Source organism: Nothoprocta perdicaria, unplaced genomic scaffold (genome assembly GCF_003342845.1).
Source record: "Nothoprocta perdicaria isolate Ctin4 unplaced genomic scaffold, notPer1 scaffold_44, whole genome shotgun sequence".
Lineage (NCBI taxonomy): Eukaryota > Metazoa > Chordata > Aves > Tinamiformes > Tinamidae > Nothoprocta > Nothoprocta perdicaria.
The window spans coordinates 762,636-790,454 of NW_020455688.1; the positions used below are offsets into that span (position 1 = coordinate 762,636).

Consider the following 27,819-nt stretch of genomic DNA (forward strand, 5'->3'; position numbering starts at 1 on the left):
AGTAGTCTTCTCCATATAAATAAGTCATGAGGACATTTAATAATTAACGCAGTACTCGGAGTAGACCAGGCGCACATTTGGAGATGTGGGGCCAGTGCGTCGTGTCATTTGTACACACAGCAGGATTTGGTCCATCACTACCCCATGGGCAGCGTGCTGGGCTCCTTCAACAAGGAGCTTCACCAGGCCGGGCCTGGCGAGTCTGGAAGCCCCATGAGCCAGGACAACTGGGAGAGACGTCCCCAGCCCCATTTAGGAGCACTCTGGAATCTTTAAACCTGTAAATTGACAGGAATATTATCAAATACTCCTGGTTTATTGCCAACGCACACAGCTGAAGTGTAGTATCTCCTCTGTGGCTCACTGACATTACATTAGTGCCTTGAGGCTCATCACTGCATGACAAGGTTTTCTTCACATTAAGCCTGACACACTTACCCACATGTGGTGGCTATTAAGTGGCAGTTGCTTTTAATCCCTGTTACCAAATGAGGTAGAAAGTGTTACCAACAAATAATATGTTATCAGAAATATGTTATGAAGCATTATTGAATCATGTTTGAATCATTATTGAATCATGTTGCAATCCCTTTTAAGAATTGTGCTATYTTACCCATTACTTTTGTCCTTCTTGAGATAATTTCATAGCCATTTAGAAGTTAAATTTGTATCTGTTAGTCATAATGATGTCTTTGCCCGTTATATTAAAAAATATGTATACATGATATACTCTGTATCTTCTTAACACTTAGCGTAGTTTTATTTGATAACATCAGTGCATATTGATTTATATAATGTAATGATAGTAGATGAGAATGAGTAAAAYACTGTTGGGAAGATGGCATCAACAGGGAGTTATTGCAGTGGTATTAACTCCGTGTAGGACTACTATACTAGTATGAGACATTTATGAATCTTTGAGTTAACTGTAAAAGATGAAATATGAGTGGTAGTAGACAGTGAAATGCAGCCTGYTCTGGAAACTCTGAAATTCCAGGTTCCCAATTACGAGCCCATGTAGAAAAATAATTGTAAGAAAATACTAGTAGCTGTCATCTCCTTGGTGAGATATGCTGAAAGTCGATGATAAATCACTACACAGTCATAACCCTGTACTGAATTTATCTGACTGGTCACCTGTTAAAAATATAGTATTTATTTCCTGTAGAAGATAATTATGTCCGATCTTAATCGGATGGAATTTCCCCCCATTTTTCCACCCTCCTTTGAAGCTCTCCATTTGTTTTGATGTAATTGTTAGTCATTTATACACGATGAAAGTTTCTCTCTCTTCGGGAGTCTTCTGTTACTGGCACAAAGGTAAACTGAGCTTTTACTAGGTATTTTTGAAATCTGAATACTCACTAGTTCTTGGATACTTGAAATTAGCTTCACTTCCTGTGCCGTAAGGAGGCGAGTGAACAAGGACATATATTTTTAATCTCCTATTTCAGAATAAGGACATTAGATGCTTTTGTTTTACCTGAATTTGCACACCTAGGTGAGTGGCACACAGTAACAAAGGTGCCATTGAGTGCAGGGAGCTACRTGCATGGCTGGGAAGCTGGAGGATGTAGTTCAGTTAAGCAAACAAATACAGTGCACACTGTGCAAAGCAGATGATTTTTTTCTGCTCTGTATCTATCTTGTGCATCTTTCAGAAGCAGGTGAAGTGAGCTCTGAGTGAAGGTGTAGACGGAGGTAAAAATGTCTGTACCTCACAGGGGCAAATCCCTGAAGGGCAGAAGCATCATTAGATCCACACAGACATTTTTGCTGCCACCAGTTCCTGAATGAGCTCCTCTTGGTTCTGGGATCYATGTCACTGAGGCTGTAAGTTGCCTCCTTTCTGGATAGAGAATCCCATGATTGCCAATGGCTGTGTTTCCTGCAGGAGCTGGTTCTCCTGCTGTGACTGGGATCCTTGCAGCAGCCCCTGCATCGCAGTTCAACATTTCCATAAATAAAATTGTATTTTGTACATAACAAAAGCACTCCMAAGAGGGAAAAAGAAACCCTAAAACAATAGAGATTCAGTGTTCCCRCTGTTGTCTTTAGCACAGGGCTTTCTCTCAGCCTCTTTTCTCACTTAACCCATAGCAAGGAGCAAGTTGAAAGGAAAAGATTGTCAGGAAAGTTCCCATGTCCTCCACATCTCTCCTTGGATTTCATTACAGGTGGAGGGAGAAATCTTAAGTGCTTATAAATCTTCTAGTAATCAAATACAGCAATTAGAGATTTTTGACATGTAAACTTTTTTTTCCCCCTTATTTATTTTTGTGATACCACATTGACATGAGAAATCATGGCATTAACTTTGCTGCCATGAATTCTCACGTTGTGCTGTGAGGCACAATTATAGCTGGTTTTGTAGAATGGTGCCAGGAGTCACTATTAATATTGTTTAGTAAGTTCTCAGCGTTTGCCTCTTTCCAGCAATGTCCTAACAGCAATAGTAAATGTGAAAAAATGTGTTCTTTGGTATCTTTACTTACATCCATTCTTCAGGCGGTAATTTCACTACCTGGTGCAATAGTAGATTCTCATTTTTCAGACCAGGGAGATGGATTTGGAAGAATTTCAGCTTTCAAGTACAGGAATCTGGCAGCCAGGGTAGCCRTAATGAGTATTTTATCTTAGCCTGGAGTGTCTGAAATTCCAGCCCGTTAMACTTCTGCAGCTCTGCTAAGCCATTGGGATCTAGGTTCATAACAGCAAAATCTTGTACAGTGGGTCTTAATATAATTGTTAAGGCAATACTTTGTACTGCCTTCAACAGTGCCTTTTATTTCCCATCTGGAAAGTTGTGATGTTTACATATATATTATAAAAATATGAAAAAATGGCAGATCTAATGCTGTAAAACCAGTATAATCCTTTTCAGGAGTTTAAATATAACTACAGTTGTTAGGGCATTGGGTGATTTGCAACAGGCAATTTGCACCTTTTTTCAGAATTTGGAGGCTGTATGTTCTCCCACTTGCACCAAATTTTAAGATTTTTTTTATAAAGTTATTTTACTACCTATGATATCCAGAGAAGTTGAGGAAAAACGTTCACTCTTCACTATTTAATTACGTGCATTGCTTCTGGAAACCTCACAGGATCTCTCGCTTGTCCTTGACGTTTCTGTATGGCAACGCTGGGAGAAATTGTGTCCTGAATGCTTCCACTCCTCCAGAAATAGGGAATTCTGTGCAACATTAGAAATTTTCCTTCTTTTTCAGCAGTGCTGCACCATGCTGTTGTTCTCATGTTTGTGGTCGAGRCTTTGTATTTATAACTTACACACAGTTTTTCCATTATTTCTGTGCACCTGCCCCTCTCCATAGCTGAGGTGGCCTTTCCACCTATAACAGAGGAATAAATGAATACCTCCTTCTAGGCTCCTTCCTTGGGATTAGTGCTTCCTATCCTGTTCTCAGCTCTTGTTTTCGCAGTTGTCCCAACACATCCTTTTGCGTCACCTCGTCTCACTTTCTTTATGTCCTGAGTATGATCTTTTTTATGAGGGAAACCCTCTTCTCTCTTACCAGAACAAACAGAGAGAGCAGCTGCTCTGGATGTTGMGGGCTCTGTCGCTGTGGTTGGCAGTGATTTTTCAGAGCATAACTGCCACAAAAGCTGCAGAAGCCTCTTCATTTTTTTTGTCATCATCTTCCATCGCTCAGCTATGCACCAGCTATGCACTTTGAGACGTAGAGTCTCATAAATCTTCCCAAAGCTTTGAAGTTTCCCCGTATGACCAATAAACCCCAGATGTTGTCCTGTGAGCTGACTTCGTATCTGCCCATTTAAGGCCCCCTTGCAGCCCATTCTTTGCAATTAGCCATGGATAATTGGAGTCTTCCATTGGCTCTTGTGCAGGATGTGCTGCACGTCAAGAGCACCACAGTCAGTGGTGGTGCTTACTTTGCTTTYTCACCTTTTAGTGTTAGTATTTATGGAGCCCTGTGTGCAGTTCTGATACTAGAGGGATGTGGAGCTGCTGGAGAGAGTCCAGCGCAGGGCCACGAGGATGACCAGGGGCCTGGAACATCTGCCATATGAGCAAAGGCTGAGRGAGCTGGGCCTGTTCAGCCTGGAGAAGAGGAGGCTGAGGGGGGACCTGATCAGCGTGTATAAATACCTCAAGGGAGGCAGTGAGGAGGAGGGGGCTGGCCTCTTTTCAGTGGTGGGCAGGGATAGGACTAGAGGAAACGGCCACAAGCTGAAGCACCAAAAGTTCCACAGGAACTTAAGGAAAAATATCTTGACAGTGACAGAGCCCTGGACCAGGCTGCCCAGAGGGGTTGTGGAGTGTCTTTTCTCTGGAGATCTTCAAAATCTTGGATGCAGCCTGTGCCACGTGCTCCAGGTGACCCTGTGTGAGCAGGGGGTTGGACTTGATGAGCTCTAGAGGTCCCTTCCAACCTTAAGGACTCTGTGATTCTGTGCCCACGCTTTTGCCCTCAAATCACACACACAAAAAAAACACCAGTTGGATATTTAGGAAAAAAAGAAGGGATGACCTGGCAACATTCTCCTTTTGGGCCATGTGTATCATGTGTATGTGCAGCTGCTCCCCGCTATTTCTGGGCTACAGATGGCCGGAAACCTGGGGATCTCCCTGGGAAATGTGTGTCCAGCCCAGCACAGCCTCTCCGCACGTTTCTGCTTAACGCGGCGTTTTGTTGTGTCCCGTGCGCTCAGATGGGCCCCGGAYGGTGTCTGCGGGAGCACAAAGCGCCAGCCCGATAAAAACTGAGAGAAGTTACAGTTTTAAGAAGTGCAATCAGAAGCTGAAGCCTGTTCACCTTTTAAACCGCGCCGTGTTTCTGCTGCCTGTTTCTGTCAGTGCTCCTTGGTCACAAGCGGCGAGCATGGAAACGCTGCTCCTTACGGCGGCGTAAATTACCTGCAGTTTAACTGTCTCTGTGGTACCTTTCCCTAAGCCTGTGCAAAGCTGTAGCAGATTCCCCTCCTCACAACGGGAATGAAAAAGCTGCAGCTTCCAGTTTGAAAGTGCTCCCGGCTGAGGCTCCCTCATCCCAAAACGCTGCCCGCGGGCTCGCCTTTGATTCAGCTAAAAGCCCTGGGTTGAGGCTCTTCTCCCRGAGCCCCATGGCTCGTCCTTCCTGCCCCTGGAGATACTTGCACGGATCAAAGTGCCTGCGTGTCACTCTAAAACCCAGCTACGGACCCAGCGCTTTGTTTGTTCTTTTTAATTAGCTTCATCGCGGCTTGACGAGACTCCAGCTCTTGCAGGGTGTTTTAACAGTGAGGCATTAAGGGCRGTTTGTAAAAGAAAGCAGCGGATCAGACGCCAATATAACCACTTAACCCTAACTTTAGAAGCTGCCGGGGTCCTATGAACGCTTCTAAATTTAGAGACCTATTGCCATTCCCACTAATGATTTATAAAGTTACAGTTCTTTTTGTTTCAGCATACATGCGAAGTCTCTCTTAGTGCCCTTAGTTGTTGTACATCTATTTCTTTTTCAGTGATTTGACTTGATCAATTTTATGCAGTTCCCAGGCTTTTACTTGCTCTCAACGTGTACTTCTGGTTCCACACTGATGGGATTTCTTTTACCACATCTAAAGGGGAGTCTTAACTCTCCCAGGCTTTTGACATTCTTAGTAATGATGTATTTGCTTATCTCCATTCTTACTACTAAGCAAAATACAAGTGGAAGGTGGGTAGTAATTATACCAAGTGGAACCATTTGATATTACAATTTTACAGGCACACGTAGAGCCCCTCCTTACTGAGGTGCCCAACTTCTCACACACTATCGTAATTTGGAACATCTATATSCATTGGGGAACTTTCACCTGAGAGGAGCTACACACACTAAATGAGGGTTATTTTAATTAAAATATTTTAAATAGCAGTTTATTAAACTACAGAAGTCTTCCCTGTGACAATGGTTTATCGTTGTGCTTTTATTAATTTAGCTAAGTTGAGCCTTTTGTAAGGCGTGACTTCTTTTTTTTTTCTCTCTCACAGTTGTTTGTAATGTCCATACGGTTACTTGCATAAATTTTTTAATTGAGTGGAAGCCACATAAATGCATTTTAAAATATCAAAACATACAGCTACTAAGTGTGAAAATAGCCYGTATATTAGACTATCCTTTAAGTGTTTCTTTTGCCAGTGGCGGTGTCTTAATTGGTTGCTTCTCACTGAAAACAAATCWGATGATAGGGAAAAGAAGAAGAGAAGAGAAAAAAAGAAAAAAAAAMCAMCAACAACCTGCCTTTAAGTTATTTGTGAGGAAGATAAAACCATGATGAGTATTATTTCTTCRGTATGCCTCATGTTCTGGAAACCCTCTCATGATTCTCACGGCAGATCATAGGTTATGACTCAAATAAGAAATTCCAGGTAGGCTGGGAAGAAATATTTCAAATGCTCCAAAAGAACCAGAAATTTAGCATCCCGAGAACAAGGTAGACACAGCTCATTTTTTCTATCTGTCTCCTAACCTAAACCTGGAAACCACAGATTAAAAAAGCACAAAACTGCAAAGAACAGGCGCTGCTCACATGTGCATTTGGGATCACGGACACAGCGGGAAGGAGCGCGGCATTCAGGGACGAGCCTATTAGGGCCATGTCCCATTAGGGAGGAAAACATTTAAAGCAGTTTTGCCGTGCGTGTGTCCCCTTTGTGTTGCCACGACTGGAAATTTGGGCAGTTGAGCAGCCGGCCGAGGCACTTGGCCTTGAACACGGGGATAATTGGAGCCGGGCAGCCCAGCTCTGCGGAGCGCGGTGGGAACGGCGGTCCCATTGTGGCCGCCAGTGCTCTTTTGTTTCGAGCATCACGGATCACTGCCTGCAGCCCCGGTCCCAATCCCTGCTCCTCCTCTGCRCTTCACTCTCCGAGGCTGCTCCTGCCGCTGCCCGGCTGCACCAAACACGCCCAGCATTTGCCACCCACCACTTTAAAGTTTATTTTTCTAAATCAGGATGAATGTATTGTGCATTGCACCAACTTTAGCTAAGCATGATAGACATCATATATTGTATTTTCCGGTGCAGTATTTTTAAAAAACATTATTTAGGTAGACGGGGCTACCCATGCTCAGCACACTGATGCATGCATGGTACGAAACATAAGTGGGCCAGTGCCTTATATTAATATTTAACACAATCTAGGTGATACAATAACGTATATTAATTCTCACAATACCTGGCAATCATATATRTTTACTCTAAAATGCAACCATATTTTGCAAAAAAAAAAAAATCAAATTTAAATCTAGCTAAATGTCTTCATGAGAGTGAATTAGTAGCTGTGACCTTGACTGAATTCATTTTTTATCGGTTAAGTGTATATATAAATATAAATAGATATATATCACTTTTGCTATATATATCACTACCTAGTCTGTAGATTAAAAAGTACATTTATTTCAAGGTTTTCTGTGCAAGATGTGCAACAAAATCCTTTCCACGATTCATTAAATGATGAGGGTTCCCTGATTTAGTTGCTTTGGGTTCTCGGTTACTTTTTAGAATATTTTATGACTCCTTTTCTAGTGTTCACAGTAATTGCCACTATCCTTCTTTCCGAGAAAGCTCCTGTGACCACGTTGGACATTAAGGGGCATGATTTGCGCTGTGGTCAGCCTGTTTCCCAGTGCTATCGTTTTTACCTCTGTATTGGATTGCACCTGAGATAGGAGAGCGAGATTTCCCTGGGAAAGTTTCAAATCCTGGAAAAGGCAAAATACTCTCAGCCCTCACCAGTTTTCCTTTCATGTCCCTGTGCAGAGTAAGGTTCACACAGTTAATGGCAGAAAGCTGTTGAGGGCCTCAGGACAGACCCTTTCTTCCCTCTTTGGAGGGATGGAAATTGCGTGTGAAACCACATCCCTGAGGAATTACAGTGCCTGGTGGTGCTACTCAGTGCCCGGTAAAAGTTGAATCTTTGCACTGTGCGATGGCTCCTTTTGGGGCTCTGAATAGAGACAGACGGGTCGTGTTCACGAGGAGACACGTGGGGGCCAGGGACGGCRCCCGGTTCCTGGGCTGAAGGACACATAAGTGTACATGGGGGCAAGTGAAGACCAGGCTGCAGAGCCTGAGCCCAAGGGGACACGTCCTGGAAGTCTCCGTGGCTGCTCCAGCTTCAGCTCCCTCTGCAGAATGACACTCTGGGACAGGGATCTGGGAACCTGGAAAGCAGAATGAAAAAATAATGCYTGGCATTCATATGGTTAAGGTAGGGAAAGACTCTTTACTCTTAAACACAAATAGAGTGAGAGATAGGCCCCTGTGAAGGAATTTAGCACGTGCTGCAGAGGTGTGTTTTGCTCTTACACCTCTAGGTTTCTCATCAGCTTTTAACAGAAAATGACAAGAAGGAGGGACTTTTGGAAAGGTCTGTACCACAAGTTTTATTACAACTAAGGTACACGACAAATTGCAAACACATTGACATAACCTAATTTAGTTTAGTATTTGCAGCTGTAGTAATATTTCCCCTACTGAATACAAACAGAGATAAAGCTTAAGCTTTTGAGAAGCAGTGCTTCCTGAGAGGATCTTACCCACACCAGTGCTACTAGCGTTTTGATAGATTGTCTTAGATATGTATAGAGTCAAGTGTATGTGTATATATGTCTTACCTGTATTACCTACYACCAAACTCACCAGTGACTGGAAATGTCCGTGTGCTTCTTTTCTTTTTTGTGTCAATTTGTGTGTTGACATAGTCCTGGGTGATAGACAGACCCTGAAAAGGTCTCTAAAGCCTGAGCTTAGCAGGTCAGATGCAGAGGGAGATGACAGCTCACAGCTTTCACTGCACTTGAACCGACAGCGCGGTAACTTCCACAGCTTAATAAGAAATCAGCATCCCACAAAGCAAAAGTTGTTGTCGAATGAAGAATATTGTACTGTGACTTCTGGTTCCTTGCTCGTCAAGAGTATGTAGGTATTCAATGGGAAAAACAAAATAAAAACGGCATAAGTTGTGGTTTTAAAGTGTTGATAATTCCTCTGAGGTTTCCGCCACTCCTAGTCTTGCTCGAACATTACTGCAGAGCTATCTAGTGTAAACAGAATGTAAGCTTTTTGACTGAGCRTGTTTAATCCTCAGCAAATACATGAGGAGAAAAACACAGACATTAAAGACCCGCTTGTGGCTTCCATCTGTGCACAGTTCCTGTGCGTAGTCAGCACTGGTAGAAGGGTAAGATCCAGTGACCATCACACGACGGAGCAGATACCATCTTGAGAACATGCTCGTGGTTTCTGAATCCACAACAGACTAATTCATTTCTCCAACAGATGTGCCCCAAATATCACTAATCCTCCTCTGTATTGTTTCTTGTTTCCTGTTATTCCTGGTGGAAGCTGGTGCTGTGCTTTGGAGCTGGGTGGATTTGGGACTGATGGGGAGCTGAAGGTGCCAGCAGCAATGCAACCATGACCAAAGCAGTTCAGCAGAGCAGACACCTCAGCTTTTTCTCATTGTGCTTCTGAGAAACATGGCATCATGCTGATTTATCTCTSTTGGTAATGGGAAGGTGAGGCTGGGTCCTGTTCTGCTCCTGCCCATTTAACCAGGTTTCCATCGTCGTCCTCCTCCTCAGAGATGCTGATGGACATGTCCTCAGGGCACTTGGGGCGCAGATGCTGTCGCTGAGGATCTCACTGGGAGGAAGAGCAGGGAGAGAGTCACCAGCATGTTCCCAGGAAGGGGGAATTGAGAACGGGAGCTTCTTCTGAGCAGCCAGAAGAAGCAGGGTTAGGCATTTTCACAGAATCACAAGATAGTTGAGGTTGGAAGGGACCTGTAGAGATCATCTAGTCCAACCTTCCTGCTCCAGCAGGGACACCCAGAGCAYGGGGCACAGGGCGGCATCCAGGTGCCTTTGGAAGATCTCCAGAGAAGGAGACTCCACAACCTCCCTGGGCAGCCTGTGCTTTCACAGGAAAGAAGTTCTTCCTCATACGAAGAGGAAGATGAAACTTCAGATGAAACGTCCTTTTTTTTTTTTTTTTTTTTTTTTTTAAATTTGGACCAGAATTAGACCATCAGAAGGTCTTACATACCTTGGGGCCAGCAGATGCCACCCACAGTTGAGAAACTAATAAAATAAAAAGTGATCATTATTTTGAAGCATCTCATGATTAAAGCTCTCATGACCTTCATCCAGTCCCATGATTTTTGGAAATCTGATTTGTGAGTTATCAGGAATGCCCAGAGGGGCTTTGTGGAGAACAGCCCAGAGAAGGCAGCAGGGTGATGGCAAAGGGGAATGATGCTAGACAGCTGTAAGAACATGACAGTCCTACGCTGTCTCTTCCCACCACCTCAGGATTTAATGTTCATGCCCACAAGAAAAACTAMAATCTACAGGTGAAACCTGTGCTCTGTGTGGAATCACAGCACTAAAATATAAATTACTAAGCAAATTAATTAGTAAAAGGAAAGATCAAAATATATTTTGTAATTGAGATGTGMGGTTTCAGGATGATGAAGGTTCAAATCCCTCCCAAAGTGGAGAGCATCAGTGTCAGTGTTAAGTCTCACGACTCTGTCTGCAGGGGCCTCTCGGAAATGGCAGTAGGAGTTTGATTATTGATTTCTAAGGAACCAAGATTTTACCTCTGTCCTTCAAATAACACCTTAAAAGTTGTCTSTTTAAAATGATCTATGAATATGTTTTTTCCCTTAACTGTATGACAGTCACCAGCACAGTGAGGGCACCAAGTTTTATTTGATCTAACTTCTTCACTAAGCATGACTGGTTACCTTTTCTGGATAACAGCACTCTTAACTTCTCTCATAAATAAGGAGAGGTTTGTATATACATATATAAGACAGTCTATCATAATGAGAGATACTTTTTTTTTTTTCGTTTGCAAATAGAATATGCTGGAATATGAGGCTAAATTCTCCCACTCACTTCCAGGGGTTTGACTCACATGCCTCAGAGCCATGAAGGTCACAGATTTCCCTTTATGGGTGAGAACCAACATTTATTTGCATTGCTCAGCTCCCACCTGGGCCTTTTAGGCACTGGACGACTCCCTTTTCCTCCAGGAAGCTCCTGAGGAGTTGCTGGAGAGGTGGGTGTCCCCTGCAGGCCTTGATCCCCTTCAGGGCACCGCGCTCCCCTGGGAGCCACCTACAACAAGGGCGCAATGAGGTGGCGAAAGGGTGACACTTTGGTGAATCCCGATGTGATCAGGTTAACATTACACACCCCCAAGCTGGAGGAGGGACAGGGAGGATGAACTTGTTGCAAATATTTTGTGGGACGCAGCGTGATGCTCTCCTGCTAGAGCCCGCCGCAGGCCCTGAGCGGACAGTGACAGGACGAGGGCCGCACGGAGCGAACGGGACACGGGCTGTCAGTGTTTGACATGGGGCCTGTGGAGCCTTAACGGCATCATCATCTGTTTTTAGCACTTGGGGCCCAGGAAGCCGCAGATGGGGCTCGGGCAGCTCTGCCGCCCTGTTATCTCTCCTCCGAGGGCGCCTGTGGCGCTGGGAGTCTGCCAGCCCACACAGGCATCGTGGGCTGCCTGGCCTTGACGCGACAGCGGGACRTTTTAAAGACAGATATTTAACAGGACACAGGATTTACACAGGATTTACCAGGAGGAATTTTTTTCCCCTCTTTTTTTTTTAAAAAAAATCCCCCATCATTTTTAAAATGGTAATTTTAACAACCCCAAAATTGCTCACTGTATTGATCACCTCAGCACGAATCATCATTCCAAGCCATGAGCATTCCAGTTACCAGAGGAAGAGGAGGAGTGATTTTCTTATCATGTGTAACATATCTAACACATTTTTAATGATAATTGGTTCATCATTAGAGCAGTGGGGATTCTGCAAGAATTTAGTTGCCCTATTTCTTGTTGTTTCTGCTTTGAAGTCCCTCGTTTTCGGCTGGCTGCTTTAAATCAGCTTCGCAAAGTTTCCATGCTGGTGAAGTAGCTACAGACATGGAGAACAGGATTAATATGTATCTAGAGCAAATGGCAGGAGGGGGGAAAGGAGAGAAGCATCATTTCAAATTAAACAATTACAGATACTGAGTGAAAAATTAGTATGTGTCCAGAGAAGGTGAAGGAAATGAAACAAGTGCGTCATTGCAAATCTGCTGCTTCATGTTAATGTATATTTAATGTGATATTTCAAGTGAAAATAATCAGAGAACAGTACATGATTTTGAAGACTAATCCRTGAATAGAAATATTACAAAAAAAAACCTGAAATGTAGAGTAATTCTGTACTCTTTTCACAGCCGTGTTGTTTTCAGGAAGCTTTCCAACATTATACATGGTCTCTCACGGTAAGGTCAGGCAGCTCACCAGGCGAGACATGGCAATACCTGTGCGGTGACCATCGTGTTGATGTGCGTGTGTGTCCTGTTTGATCCTCAGATGATGATGTTCAGCTCACAACATGTTTGCAATTAGGAGATTATTTGYTTACATTTAAAATAACTTCTTCATATTTCTTATTACTTTTATCATCATTCCTTCTTTGTTTAAACTCTTTCACTACTTTGTTTGGAATGCATCAGGGAAAAAAACAAATTAAACCATTTTCTAGATGATTTTTTCTTTGCCTATTCTTGTGATGTTATGCCCGATATCCTGCCTTTCATGAAATCCTTRTTAGAGTATCACAGGGTGATCTCAAGGGCCTTAAAACCAAGAGGCACTGTGTAAAGGGCTGTATAGATGCTACAGGCTTTCACAGTTGTAGAAGTCATCAATATTAATTGCAGGAATATAAGATTAGCTCCCATCCTGTAAGAGTAAACCATTTAGTGGCTCGGTCCAGGAGCTTTTCACAGCCCAAGAATCTGCATGGCAGATAACAGGCAGACGCAGCGCGGTGTTATCTGACAGCGCGTGCTTTCGATTCAGCAGACGGAGGGACTAAGCTTTACATTTCCCGCTTGAATTTCACAGAGTTGTGGCATCAAGGAAGTGTTTTGAGTGATTCCTAAAATACCAGCCAGTGTGAAAGATGGAATTATGTTCAAAGAGCAAGCGCTGCCTTGGGCAGAGAGGCGCGTGAGGGGTCCCGGCGGCCGCACTGCAGTGATCCGGTCACCGACTGCCCTTCAGACCCAGAGCAACTTGCCAGCCTGCCCTCAGGCTCACGCTATTTTTTCCTCAGGGACTGGGGCACATCCAGTCTCAGCCCCCTGACCTTCAGCTGCAAGTGGGCACACAATCCCTTTCTTTTTCCTCCTGAGACAGCCGCACACGCGACTGTTGGCGATGCTCTTCCTTTCCGGATCCCAAAGCAGCTCTTCCCTGAGGGGCTTCCGAGTTGAGCTGGAGCCTGGCAGCCCACAGCCAGCCCCCCTTGCCACAGCTAGGACGTGCAGGCCCAAATTCAGCTTCTGGCAGTGCTTGGGGGGCTGTGACTGCCAACTCTGTGGGTCAGTGCTGTGGGATGCACCGTGTGTCCAGGATGAGGTGGCCCCCCTTGGGAATGACAAGCTGAAGAGCCACACGAAGGCTCAGGGCCTTGCTAGCGCGGAGGAGGAGCACAAATAGGAATATTTGTTCAGGTGGCCACCTAATAACACCAGACATGGTGTTTCTAAGTAATCCCAGGTACGGTTTTCCCTTTTGGAAAAACGTCAGATAAGGATTTATCATGTTTCTTCATGGACCTTTGTGCCTTGAAATGTAACAACAACTTGCAGTTCCTGCAGGGATTTCAGAAAAGATACTTTAATGTATTTTGGTCAATATACATAAAATATGAAAATTCCACATCAAAGGATTTGCTTCAAATTCAGTTCTCATTTGCATGAGTAATGAGAATTCAGAATAATTTTAGTAACTGGGACATTAGTTATGCTACAGTTGAATGAATATAGGACAAAGGCTCATATTTAGGATTGAATTAGCAGCTTTTAAAACTACTTTTATTTTTTAACTTGCCGTAACGAAAAGCAGCAATAAACATAATTCAGTGTACTTTCAATATACCTTCAATACTTTTAATTAACTTTCAGTTAATTTTCTCTTAAGTASTTTTATACCTCTAAACAAATGTTCTATAAATTCTTACCTTATTATCACATAATTAATACAAAACCATCAATGACTTCAAGCATAGGTATTTATAGTATGTTTCTGCATTGCCATGGTATTTCCACAGCATGTTAGAATGACAAGAATTTCTCCTTTTAGCTTGGGTCTTGCCTTGTTTTCTCTGTGTATTCAGGTCTGTGCTTTATTTGCTTTTGCCAAATATATCATTCTGTTCTCAGAAAGCCTGGAAGATTACATTCCACTCTGAGTTGGAGATGTATTTCACAGAGTATTGCACTACTGTTTTCAAAGGGACAAACCTGTGTTTAGTCTTTCATGTAGAAACTGTGGTTTTGCATTTTTGTGAGAGTTTTGAGAGGATTTGTGCAATTATTGAGTTGAGGGGGATTGATTCTGTTTATGCAGTGGACCATCAATTCTCTAAAGCATTTGGTGTGTGKGGGGGGCTTTTCCTTGACATACAAAATACACTGAGAATTTTTTTTTGTCTTGGTGATTTACAAAATTTCTAGCAAAAGCAGCCCATTGCAKAGCATTTTAATTCCTCTCCAAAGTATTAAGGAGGGTGTATTTACATACTCTTGCCTAACCTGATGCAGTCGATAAAGGGAAACAGAAGGTACTTAACAAGTGGCTTTGGAAGCATTTTTTTTCTTCATATGATAAAAAGAGAATCTAAGGACATCAGTCCTGAATCGAAAATGCTCTAAACATGGGTTTGAAGTCAGGTTTTCAGCTGTATGGTTTATTACTTTGTCATTTGGGACTTGCTGGGGCATTCCCTAGCTTTGCAAAGTCCAGGAATGAGCAACGGGCTTCCCGTGTGGCTGGGCCATCCCGTCCCGGCTCCGGAGTGGGAATCCATGGGAGCCGGGCTGTGGGGGCGCCTGGCGGAGTGGAGCGGAGCTTCCTCTTCCCATTTGCCTTCGTCTGTGAGTTAGCAGCCATAGTTCCTGCTGCTTTTACTTCCCTTTAGGAATGCATTTGCACGATTTTGCCTGTGTTTGAATGAATGCAATTACATAATTTTGTAGCAAGCAATCATGCAAATCCTAGGTGTCGGGAACGTGCTCCTTCACCTGGTTGTGCTGAGCAGTTTTGCTCTGTGCTTGGTTGTGAGCCGTCGTCACAGGGTAAAATTCAGCCATATAAATCACCTTCCATTTCTGTGAGCAGTTTGTTATGCAGGATGTGAACATTCAATAAAGAATTGCCATTGCAATTACCTTAGAAAGACACTTTCCAAACCATAAATATTAAATAATTAGCTCACACAGAGTGCTCGCTTTCTGGGTACTTATTAAGTCAGGAATTGCTTTTGTCCTGGCCACAGCARACTGTTTTTTTTAAGTGGATGTCCTCTGCACAAACCACAAAATCACAAATAATTTTTAAAAATTATGATCCACTATGAAATTCTGGGCAAGCACAGGAAGTGTTATGGCAAATGTACCTAATTTTTCAGAACTTGTGTTTAATGCACTTTAATACAGATTTCTGAATAGAATAAAGATGAAGCACGTAGAGAAAAACAACTTCAATAAGCAATGCTCAAAATCATTGAGTGAAGTTTCGATGCACATCTCTGAGAGATCCACTAAATGGCTGTCACCTGAAAGTTGCAGAAGAAAAGATGAAATAATATACATATTATAAATATATATATATATATATGCAGTGTTATCTGTGTTCTGCTCAGCATTCATACTGGTGCAATTGAAGCCTTGTGGCATGGGCAGTAAAGCCAAATTCTGCTTGAGGGGAAGTGCAAACACTTAACTGTTTACCCAGTTTCAAGCCCATAATGAAATACAGGAACAGTTCACACATATTTTGGTTGACAGGGAGCGCACAAGTTCTTTACTGGTGGTGTTACCTGCTCCCATACAGATCTGTGCAGCTTGATATTTTTCATCAGTTCTGAGAGCAGCCAAGGAATCCAAAACCTGGAGCCAACACTGTCAAATATTTGAAGGAGGATCACACAGCAAACAATATTGTAAGCCACATTCAGAACTGAGACTTGAAAGACATTGCAGCATCCTTATTCCCCTCCTGTTACAGATCCATCCCTTGATTACAGAAGGAATTGGGGAGGAAGTTGAGAACAGCTTAGCTTTGGGCAGCAATGGTATCGAGCCCGCGCCATCTCTGGCAACCGGCTGCTTGGGGCTCAATATTTCACTATTGAAATAGTCACAGTTTCCCTGGTGTCTGCTTCCCCCTTCCAGGAGAGCACTGCGAAGTGAACGCTCGCTCCGGCCGCTGCGCGCCCGGCGTGTGCAAGAACGGGGGCACCTGCGTGAACCTGCTCATAGGGGGCTTCAAGTGCGAGTGCCCTCCCGGCGAATACGAGCGGCCCTACTGCGAGATGACCACCAGGAGCTTCCCCCCGCAGTCCTTCATCACCTTCAAGGGGCTGCGGCAGCGCTTCCACTTCACAGTCTCCCTCATGTGAGTCCCTCAATCTCCTCGTTTATCCCCAGGTGGGAGGATTCGAGCTGAGATCTGCACCTCCATTTGAGTTCGAAGTGTATTTATTAAATATTGCATGCCACCAATACCTGCGTGGAGGCAGCTCCCACGCGGGTTCTTCTTGACATTGACTCCTGTGGGAGTGGGGAAGGGCCGTGTGTTTAACTTCTGCCTGCTGCTGAGGCCACTGAAGTGTTGACCATGCTTCTTTTCCTAGAAACTTTTACTAAAATCTTCTTTTACTAAAGAAAGCACTTTTTTAASAAGCCGATTCTTCATCTCCTCTACCATAAAGATTAGTATCCAGATGCACAGAGTCCTTTCTTGCCARATCCCATAGGGGTTCACAGAGGAGTCCCTTCAGTCCCACAGAGGAGTCCGTTCCCCTTGAGGGAGAGGGGCTAGCAAGGCCGGGCCAGCAGTGTCCTTAGGCCCTGTCTGCTCCAGCATGGCTCTCACCGGGGCCGTGCAGCATGGGGACAGGACCGGGAGATGCCAGGAGGGTAAGTTGGGGACCACACGAGCTTCATGGCAGCACTTCTTGTGCTGGGCAGTGGTTTCCCATCCAGTCCTTCCCAGGCCCCAAAGCAGTGTCAGGCCACAACCGCTGGCCAGGTCCCCACAGTTGTATGGACAGGCTTGAGGGGTGATGAGATGGGCTGACCCAGATGGGTTTGTCCACGTCTCAAGTATGTAAAGCTTTTTGTCATGTATTTCTGCCCAAGCAGACCCTCCCACCTGCGCTCTTGCTTTCCACATGCGGGCACTTGAGGGCTCTCAGGGAGGTCAGGGTGGGCAGCAGTGCTGCAAAGGGGACAGCCACRTTTCATGGGCCCCACAGTGAAAACCTCTTCTCTGGAGAAGACTTCTTCTGTTGGCTGGCTTAAGGCAGCGCTCATCTGCAGCAGAACAAGCGCTGCACAAGTGCACAACGACTTTCTCCAGAGAAGATGCAGATCGACAGCTTGTCCTTGATTTAGTTGGTCAAGATTGATCTTTGGGTCTTCCTCACAGATGAATGAGTAAATGGCACAAAACGTATCAGTCCTGACTCAAAAGGACAAAAAGGACGAACTTCTTAGGATTTATGGATAGGTAAAAGTACAGTAGCCACAAAGGACRTATTTGTTTGTCCTTCTGGAGCAAGGCAGGAATGACAAAACCAGCCACCCTGCCTACTTAGCTACTCAACAGCTGCTTGGTGTTTTACATCTCTCAGGGGCCAGGCAGCTTCTTCCCATTTTATTCTTTCTGAATCCTACGGTCAAATTTTTATAGTTTCTKGAAATTTTGGTTAAATCAGAAAATGCAGATACAGTTTGCAAGTGAGCCAAGGTAGGGAACCCTTTGCCTGCAAAAACTGTTTTACAGCATGAGATCTAAATACATGGAAAAGCTGAGAAGCGAAAGGTTCTGTTGGACTTGTCAGATCTACAGTAAGTGCAAACAAAGGAGTGTTCTGGGCCAGCTGCCAGCATAAATTACCTATACTGCCCTTGGAGTGTCCCAGCAGCCACGTGGTGTCATTTTTCAGGCTTTCGGGAAAGAGATCTTYGATGTGTAGGGTGCTTCAAGTTAAAGTGACTCAAATTCTCCTTGTAGGCATTCCTGAGAAATAGCAAAATACTGTACTGGGGTGCTTATGCTATGATTTCTTCACAGTCTTTGTAGCCTAGATGGCCTGTTTATTGCATTCGTCAGTGTGATTATAAAAGTGTAGGTCATCATAGGATTCGTCCCAAAATATGTGGGATAATGATATATTTAGTTTTTTGTACCTGAAATTTATGGTTTCGTTTCTTGGCTTTTCTTATCTTTCAACACAGGTAGAAAACATGATGTGAGGGTGAGCAAGAACTAACAGTTTGATTCCACAAAGGATTTGCCATTACAGATTTTGTGATTCAGGAACATTCCTAAAATCCCAGGCTTGTTTGCCTGAAGTTCTCCTTGCATGACAAAGCCTAGGATGTTTGTACAGTCCAATCCCATTCCTAAAATGAAACTTCCATTATGAGTTTTGCAGACTCTTGACCATTTTCAGTACCAAAATGGGCTGGGGCATATAGATTTTTTTGTACCATGCATTGCTGCTCAACACTTTTGCTGCTTGTGCTGCACTATACTCTTATTATTTAGGATGCTGATTTCTGCTCSCAATTTTATACATTTTCCTGTTTTCCCAACTTCCAACAATTGCTTCAATTTTCACTCCAAATGACATTGTCACTGGAGATGTTTTTTAATTTCTTATTAAACATTTCCATCCTGGAAGAAAGCCTGCCTTTAATTTTCTATGTCCTGAGTTTAAAAAAGCCCCTTCTATTAAAAAACCCCACAACTTCCTTCTCCCACTGCTGATAACCAGGCAAGTCCAAAAGCAATGGTACTGGACTAAATATATGATAAAAAAGATGCGTTTGGCTAGTGGCAAAGAATGAAACTGAGCAAACACTGAGAAACGGGTGTAAAAAGGGAGAAAAAAATACTTTGCCTTCTTTTAATTAAAATCATAGTAGAAGATCGTAACTGTATCAGAAAAATATTTTCAAACAGAACTAATGTACATTTTATGGTTGCTCAAAATGAATGTTTCTCTCCACTGAAGTAGATTATTTAAATAGTTCTCATTCCTTTCTGTCACATATATCCTGAACAGATTTCATCAAAAAAAGGTTTTGATGATGTCATTGCCCACAGGAAAATGTAGTTTTCCAAAATACTTTATAGGAACTTTTTTTTTTGCTCTACATGAAGTGTATGAGAGASTGTATGTATTTTATTAATATTGACAAGTCAGCTGCACTGTCTTAATTTAATTTGACTTTTACTTCTTTAAATATAATTTTATGTTTAAATATACTTAGAAATAAAGATATATTTCAAAATCTAATTTGAAGTAATCAAAATGATAATGTAGCATTCTGATTGACTATAGTGGATATCTTTTGGGATTCTCCTTCATAAATAATAGCATTTCTGTGGAGAAGTTCTCATTTCCGTGGAGCTCAGGTTCAGGCTGATGATTCTGAAGGACTTCTGCTGTATGTGATGATTCAGAATGGTARGGTAGCTTGATTTGTGTCTTGAACGTCAAGATCCAGCCTGATTTTAAGTTAATTTCTCGTCTACAAATGACTCAAATGCTGAACACAGCTGAAGTAAAACTCCCTGCCATGAGGTAAGAAATGGTTCTTGTGAGTCAGGCCACGTCTGTGAGCAAGACCCCAGGCAGCGTAACAGAAACATCAAGGACTGCTATTTGGCATTTACATAAAAAGCAATGCCAGAAAATATTTGCTAGCAAAGGTTGATTATCAGATGTGCATATGTTGTGAGTCACACATAGTGTGAGATTCCCATGGTTTTACTCCTCCATYTCTTTATATAACATTAGTATTTGTAAGCATGTTTATGTAAAATCTTTTTAAGTGTAAAGTTTTGCATTCCTAAGCAGAGGAGCAGTACATGTAAATCCCCAAAGATGTTAGGATTCAATTAAAAATTCTCAAACACTCAGAACATGCAGAAGTTTTCAAAGAAGTTCCGTGCAGATTAAAAACAGGCTTTGCTAGAAACGAGGTTACCTGTTTTGTTTCAGGAAAGGTGTGATGACCCATATTAGAAGCACAGGAAAAATAAAAAGAAAAATCCCCGCTATATAGTGCTGATGAGTGGAATCACTGAAGTGTTTATTTTCCTCCCACCAGCTGCCTTAACTGTTGATTGATGAACCCCGATTATCTGCACGACATTATTAAAGTCACTCTTATCTCTCGTTCCCCCTTCCCTCCCCAGCAGTTCTTTCTAATCTGTTTATGACTCTCTCTGTAGCATGCAGCACTTAGACAGCAGGCAGGCAGCAAGTCYTGCCCCTTTGATGTGAAACACTTGCTGGCTTCTGGGCTGTTTGCAGAGCGCAGGAGCTGCTCCTGTTTGAGCAGTCCCGGGTACTCACTCTGGTGTGTGTTTGATGTGCAGCATTTTATATTTTTCTAGAGYTGGTGTCTACAGCAAAGCTTTGCAAGTCTGCACAGCAGTTCCTGTCGTTTCTGCCTTGCTTGTCTCGATAGATTGTGAGATAATGTGTTTATGCTGCTACTTTATTTTATAATTTGCTGTTTAAGGAAAGCTGCAAGGCTCGCTTTTCTGGTAGTACCATCTCTGCTCAAGGGGCCTCAGCTGTGAGCCCGTAAGCCCTTGGGCATGGAATGACTGCTCCTGTGCCTGCCCTAGGTTCGCCACGCGGGAGAGGAAYGCGCTGCTGCTCTACAACGGGCGCTTCAACGAGAAGCACGACTTCCTGGCGCTGGAGATCATCGAGGAGCAGATCCAGCTCACGTTCTCCGCGGGTGAGGCGGCCCGGCTGCTTCCTGCTGCCTTTGCAAACGCACCTAATGGTTTTATGTAGCTGCCTTGTTAACCAAGTAACTGATTGACACTGCACAGTTAGCAGCTGGGGCAGAGTTGCAAAATACTCCAGGCTGCAGCACTTGGCGGTGGTAGCAGACAGTTATAGGTAGGAGCTTGTCAACGTATCGGTTATGAAAGGCAGAGTTTATGACTTCTCTAAAAGATTGGCTCTGGKCTGAAAGTCGGCCTCGTAGCCAATATTTGCTTTAAAGGGCCTTCCTTTAATCATGCTGTGATTCATTTTGTGTATTTGTTCTGTTTTACACTACACCATCAGGAAAACTAGGTCCATAAACGTTATCCAAAAATCATACATGAGCCAAAGCAAACGAAAGCTGCCTGCCACTCTGTTAATTTTTGATAAACAGCACCATCCCTGCAGTTGTGGTGTGGATTCAAGCACCTCCCACTGGGAGAARCAGCAAAACACAAGAAATCAGGAGAACCAACATGGCTGTTGGATGCGACAGAGCTTGGGGGCCTCAGCTCTTGTTTTCACTGTGTGTGAGGACAAAGGCGACGCTCCGGATCCATAATATCCACAGCGAGAGAGATGCCCGAGGCACCCAAGACCCTCAGCAGTAGCCCTCACTGCCAGGCTTTCATGTAGGCTGGGTGAGCCCATAACCCAGGAGAAACACATCCCTATTCCCTGTCTTCCAGTTCCAAGGTGGACATACAGACCATGAGCATCTCCAGATGATTTTTTAGTTTTTGGAAGTTAGGCATTACAAACCATATAAGAGCAGAGCTGGAGCCCGTGCTGGGCTCCAGCTGGGGCCCGTGCTGCACACTCACCACCATCCATTGATAGACCCCCATAGACCCTGCTATGAATCCAAAGTGACCCCACGGATTTCCCCCATGTGCTGAAGGACATAGCCAGGCCCTTAAAGATACTCCAGTTTCACTTCTTTATTACTTATATGATGCCCACGTTGGACTTTAAGGCAGGCTTTTAAATAGAACAGTGCAATGCAATAACATGCCACYGCTGGAGAAATTTACTGTATTCTGTATTTTTCCTCCACCTGTCTAAACTTGAATCAAATTGCTAGGAAGGCACCCAGAGGATGAATGGGAATAAATTCCAGTTGCACTAATGTGCATTTAAATGTGGAGAAACTCCTTTAAAATACATGAAACCAAATTCAGATTTGCACTACTGCGCCTGAGAGCAGGTCTGGTCCTGCATGTTATAAATGCTATTTTATTTAGAAGAAGAATGGATTATGTTTTATGGCTTTAAGGAGCATGYAAGGAGCAGTGGAAGCTTTGGACGTTTGATCTGATTATTTTACCTGTCACAACATTTATTTTGGAGTAAGCAAAGCAAAATGATTGGAGACCMTGATCTTATTTATGCAGAAGTTTCCTAGATGAATTTAAAAATAAAATTTTCCACATTTTTTATATCAGCAAATGAAGCCCTTTTCAAATTAAGATGTTGACTGTTCACTACACTAAAATTAGCAGTATTTAAATAACAAAATGATACAGAGTAGAAGTTAAAGGATAGTGAAGGACTCAGGGCAGAGTAATGGTTGCAAATAAAAAGGAGAAAATCCATTTTAAGCTCAACAATAATGTGAACTTTGTTAGCTTATGGGAGGGAGCTATTTTTCCTGTGGTTTATTATGCAGAATTTTCCATTTCTCCCCTTCTCCCTCAGTAACAGGAAATTTTGCCCAGAATTAAACAAAAAAGAGAAGGAGAGGGAAAAAGAGACAAAAGCCACAATGTATTCTCTGTTTGAGGTCGTTATGTACTGCTGACCAAATATATATTTTGCTCTTATATCAGCACAGATATGCCTAGTGCTAAGCTCGATCAGCTGACTCAGGTTAATTTAAATGCTTCCACTTTAAAAATAGAGTAAAAAAGAAGTTACCCTCTTTAAAACTGAAGTACTGAAAGGCTGCCAATATCGTTTTTTGATCACAGGTAAAAATCTGCTCAGGGAAATGTTACCATCTGTGTGCTCTGTACCTGTAGCGGCCTAACCAGGAGTACTGACCCGTTGCAGCTTCTCCCTGTTGCCTAGAGTAGGCTTCCTTTCCCTATCCCAATATCCCCATATAACACTCTTCCGGGCCAAAAAGGCCCTCAGTGAGCAAGGAAGGGCAGGGAAGCAGCAAAATTCCTGCCTAGGTTTTCCTCAGCTGAGCTCTCCAGCAGTAACCAGGCACATCTGCTACCGCAGCTCTGCAACAGCACGAGAGGAAATAACAGAATTCACAGGGAGGTGTCACAAGCCGTTTCTGTATCTGTGCTCCGAAGCAAGGCAGTGAAATTGAGGATAGCGACRGGACGAAATTCCACATTCTGGGAAGTCTGGGTTTGCGCGGGGGGACCAGCTCTGCCGCGCTGACCCGCGTCTCTTCTTGCCGCCCTCGCAGGGGAGACGACCACGACGGTGGCGCCGGTGGTGGCGGGGGGCGTCAGCGACGGGCAGTGGCACTCGGTCCAGGTGCACTACTACAACAAGGTAAGGCCACGCTCTTCCTGGCGCCCRTGTCACCTGCAAAGGGACCGGGGCTGCCCGTGACCCGGGTTCTGCCTGTTCCACCCGGCACACAGCACGGCTCTGCACAAACAACACCCGTCTTGCCGAGTCAAAGAATCCTCCTGAAGGAGGATCCCACTTTRCAGTGTTGGCTCCAGAGGGCAAAATCCCACCTAGGCCTTTTCCAAAACACTARTATTTCGGAAAACCCATGATAGGAGTGACCAGATACTTGAAACACTTTCATCTTGAAGTTATTCAAGCTTTTCTGCAGTGCCTGTGCACCTGAGGCTGCTGGTTTGCTGATTTGCACCTTTCTGCASAACTGTGCAACGTGGTAGCTTTCAGTGTGGTAGCTACAAACCACTAATTGGTATTTTACAGAAACATAACTGTTCTTATGCCAAATGACCAGCAACTATAGTTAGCACAAGCTTATACGGTTTGCAAAAATAGACAATAGGGTTTTAACACTTCTCAGTTGACGCTGGCCAACTTATTAATACTCATTTACTACATAACAGGGTTTAAAAGAGAAATGCGAAGACCCCTGTGTGCCATGGGCCTTCCTGGGGTGCTCTGTGGCTCGGGGGGATCCCGATCCCGTCTGCCCAGGCTCTGAGGACTTGGGAAGAGCGGCCAGCCAAAATTCAGGCATGGCGGGGGACGGTTCCGGTGTCCCGTGTCACTGTTTACGGATCCATTTCAGGGCTCTTCTATTTATAATAGAAATTAAAGAATTGACCTGGTTGCTGAGAAGTGCTGCTTTTAAGTCTGGCGTGACTTAGAGTGTTGTAAAGGATTAAATAAGGAACTAGGGAGCATTGTTGGCTGCAGAAAGGAAAGAGGATACTAATGTAGGAAGCTGAATGGGGGATGAGGGATTAATATGAGCAACAGGTTCTTTTCTTCCCCAGTGCTGCGTCTTTTCACTGCAGTTCGTGTGCTCGTTTGAATGAGCAGATGAACAATTTCACCAGGCTCCTGCGTGGGGTCTCCTCACCTGCCGATATTATATTGAGGAAATGAAAAAACTTTCTTATTTTCATACTTYTACAGAATTTCAGCTCAACTCTCTGTTATACTGGGTGTTCTATTATGTTGGATGCAGCAAGGGTCTTTCTTGCCTGCTCTAGGATGGTGCTTAACCGTCCTACAGTACTGTCTGACRTACTGTAACACGGCACCAAGCAGATAAGGGCCCCAGGCAGCTCCGGGCCACTCTTTAAAAGGCAAAGGGCTCTGACACAGGAGTTAAAAATAAACCACAGGCTCGTTTTCAGGGCCTGCTGCTGTTTGAATGGATAGTTATGTGCATCACATTAGCAGTGCCCAGTTGATGCTTTGATGCCATTAAAGCATCAGCCCTGGCGTCATTTTCTTCTCTGGAGCCAGTTCCCATGGGCAGCAGGGCCCTTGAAGGGAGCACAGAGAGGCTCCCTGCCCCTGGGGCCAGTTTTATGCCAGAAAACAGCACTAATTGAAGGCCTTTGCCCTTGGGTGGAAGTGAARAGCCATGAAAGCCATCTTGAGAGGCTGAGGCAGCTGSGCCTGTTTTCTCTGGAGAAGAGAAGGCTGAGAGGGGATCTGATTAATGTGTATAAGTTCAGGAAGGGAGAATGTCCCCTGAGGAAGAGGACAGGCTGTTTTCACTGGTGGCCAGCAATAGGACGAGGGGTAATGGCCATAAGCTGGAGCACAAGAAGTTCCGTCTCCAGGTGAGGAAGAACTTCTTTACTGTGAGGGTGACAGAGCAGTGGAACAGGCTGCCCAGGGAGGTTGTGGAGTCTCCTTCTCTGGAGGTCTTCAAAACCCACCTGGATGCCACCCTGTGCCACATGCTCTAGGTGTCCCTGCCTGAGCAGGAAGGTTGGACTAGATGATCTCTAGAGGTCCCTTCCAACCTTGAATATTCTGTGATTCTGTGAAAAACATGGTCACCTTGTGGAAAGCAGCACTTAGCCCTTTTCTACCCACGTCAGAGACTGAGATCCTCGCAGAATCATGGAATGGTTGAGATTGGAAGAGTCCTCTAGAGCTCATCTAGTCCAACCAGCAGGGACACCTAGAGCACGGGGCACAGGGCTGCGTCCAAGCGGGTTTGGAAGATCTCCAGAGAAGGAGACTCCACAGCCTCCCTGGGCAGCCTGGGCCAGGGCTCTGTTCTCAGGTTGTGGGTCCAGGGCTCTGTCCTCAGATTCAGGGCTCATGGTTCTTCCACACGCATTTAGAAAACTCTCAGGGGGTTCCAGCATGCCTGAGAAGAGCRCACGTTGCCCCAGCTCTTGGGGGGCTGCTGGGCAGGGGTCTCAAAGGGAGCCCCCCCTCTCTGCCTGCYGGGCCCTGCTCTCCATGTCAGGCTTTCCCTGGCATCTGTTTGCACAGCAGTTCCTTGGCTTCCTCCTCCCTGTGAGGAGGTTGCAAAGACAGTGATAATTTAGGGCTTTGGGTTGTGCCAAGAGTTGCGCCAAGCAAAGCGGGATGTTATGTCTAAACTTGATGCAACTAAGACACGTCTGAATGACAGAGGATCCAAAATCCATGACTTTGCTTAAGGTGACAACAGATTGCGGGTTGGCAGTGGCAGGACAGCGTGCCAGGCACTTGTGTGGCTTTGCATGTGCTTCATCCTGCTCCTGCTTCCAGAACCCTGCCACACACACAGGATTCCTCTCATCAGTGCCCCTGCCTCCTGCTGCCCCGTGACGCGGGCACGGCCTCCCTGGGCCTCTCCGCCACGAGAGCTGCTGGCTTTTGAGCCTTCCTTCCAGTTTTGCCTATGGAATCGTGAGGATTTCCTTTTAYTCATTTATCTGTCTCTTGCCATTAGACAGCTCTTGAAGAGCTGGGTGTATCTGCTCCTCCTTATCACTCACTTGTGGGAAGTTTCATCTCCTTCCTTCTGCCTTTCACTTCATTAGCAGGTTTCCTTTATTTAATCAACATTGACCCCTCTGCCAGTCTCTTCATGTGTCACTTTGGTACCTTTGTGCACCCCGTTACCATTTGGGACTCCTCCTAGTGCCCCAAAGGCTGCTCCTCCTATTCCGACAGGAAACTGCTGCCCGCCTGGGCACCCACTGCTCCTCCCACGGGAGCCATGGGCTCCTTCAAGCCGGCCCCTTTCCTCCTTGGAAAATAGAAGGCATGGGGCAGTGCACTTCCATAAASAGCAATTCTAGAAATTCCTGTTGCGCTCCCAGCAAGTGTTAATGGTCAGGGACCCTGTTAGCCTCATCCTTCTTTCCCAGCTCCTCTTTTTGTTGAATATTTTTAAAGTAAAATTTTAGTACTAAACTAGAAGATGCTCAGGTTATTTTTGTCTYGCTGTATTTGTAGCATGTCTAGAAAAAAAAAAGTTACTCTGGAGCTTTCGGATGCTGCTGTAAATCAAGTAAGTAGAGCTACCTTTCATCACACTTGAGATTAATTTTTCATCTTCAGCTTTTGGGGAGAACAACTGACAGGCTTTTGATACATAATCAAATTGACTTAAGTCCAAAGCAAATTTTTGTAGATGAATTTTCATACTTTTGAAAGCTGCACTTGAAATCAGAGTTGATAATAGATAGATATGGCAGAGTTTGAGYGTTTTCTTGGCATCTGCAGCTCTGTAGATGGCATTTTGCTAAGTGCTACTGACATTCACATTCCAAGAGTGTCTGACWTGGATGTGTGGGGTCTCTGCTAGGAAACATCTACAGCAGCTAATTCCGTAACACCAGGCACCTCAGAGAGACGCTGGAGATGCTGCCAACCTTTAAACCGAGCCTTTCAAAGTCAGCTTGGGAATAATCTTCCAACATCGGTCGCTCACCATGACCTCTGCAGAGGAGCAGCAAAGCAGTTCTCTGCTGGATAAAGTATTTGGAGCTTTCTTGCAAATGCTGCCGTGTAGCAGCATGTGAAACACAGGGAAACSGGCTGTGTGAGGAGAGCAGTGGAGGCAACGTGGTTGCACTGAATGTCTGCTGGGTTTCCTGAAGGGAGAAGACCAAGGAGGAGGAACTGGCAGCAGTGAGAGCGCAGYTGTGAACTAGGAAGCTAGTGAACTAGAATTCCCAACCGATCTCTTGTTTCAGTTATGCATTCAGAGCCTTGTCAGCTCCACAGTGGCAAGGTATTGGTTTACCTGTTAGCAGAGTTTCCTGCAGTTACAGATGTTTCCAGCAGCTGACGGAATGTTGTCTCCTAGGATCCGGATCCCACAACCAGTAAAATCAATGAGAAGTATTAAATTAAAGGTGACCTACACGAGCTGCTTTCCAAAGTGGTGTTTTTATTGATAAGACACGTGTTGAGGTGGGGTTTTCTGCAGGAATAGCTGAGAGAAGGAGAGCGTCAGCCTGGCAAGGCTGGTGAACAGCAGAACAGCGGCCCCAGGC

The 27,819-nt window shown here is 44.5% G+C and overlaps 1 protein-coding gene across 1 annotated transcript in view; it reads left to right on the forward strand.

Moving 5' to 3' along the window:
* CELSR1 (cadherin EGF LAG seven-pass G-type receptor 1) overlaps positions 1-27,819 on the forward strand; it is a 155,359-nt gene that overhangs the window by 66,724 nt on the left and 60,816 nt on the right. The window contains exons 3-5 of the mRNA XM_026046413.1: positions 16,272-16,494; positions 20,752-20,867; positions 23,328-23,416. Coding sequence (XP_025902198.1) covers positions 16,272-16,494; positions 20,752-20,867; positions 23,328-23,416 — 428 coding nt within the window. The remainder of the gene's footprint in view (positions 1-16,271; positions 16,495-20,751; positions 20,868-23,327; positions 23,417-27,819) is intronic.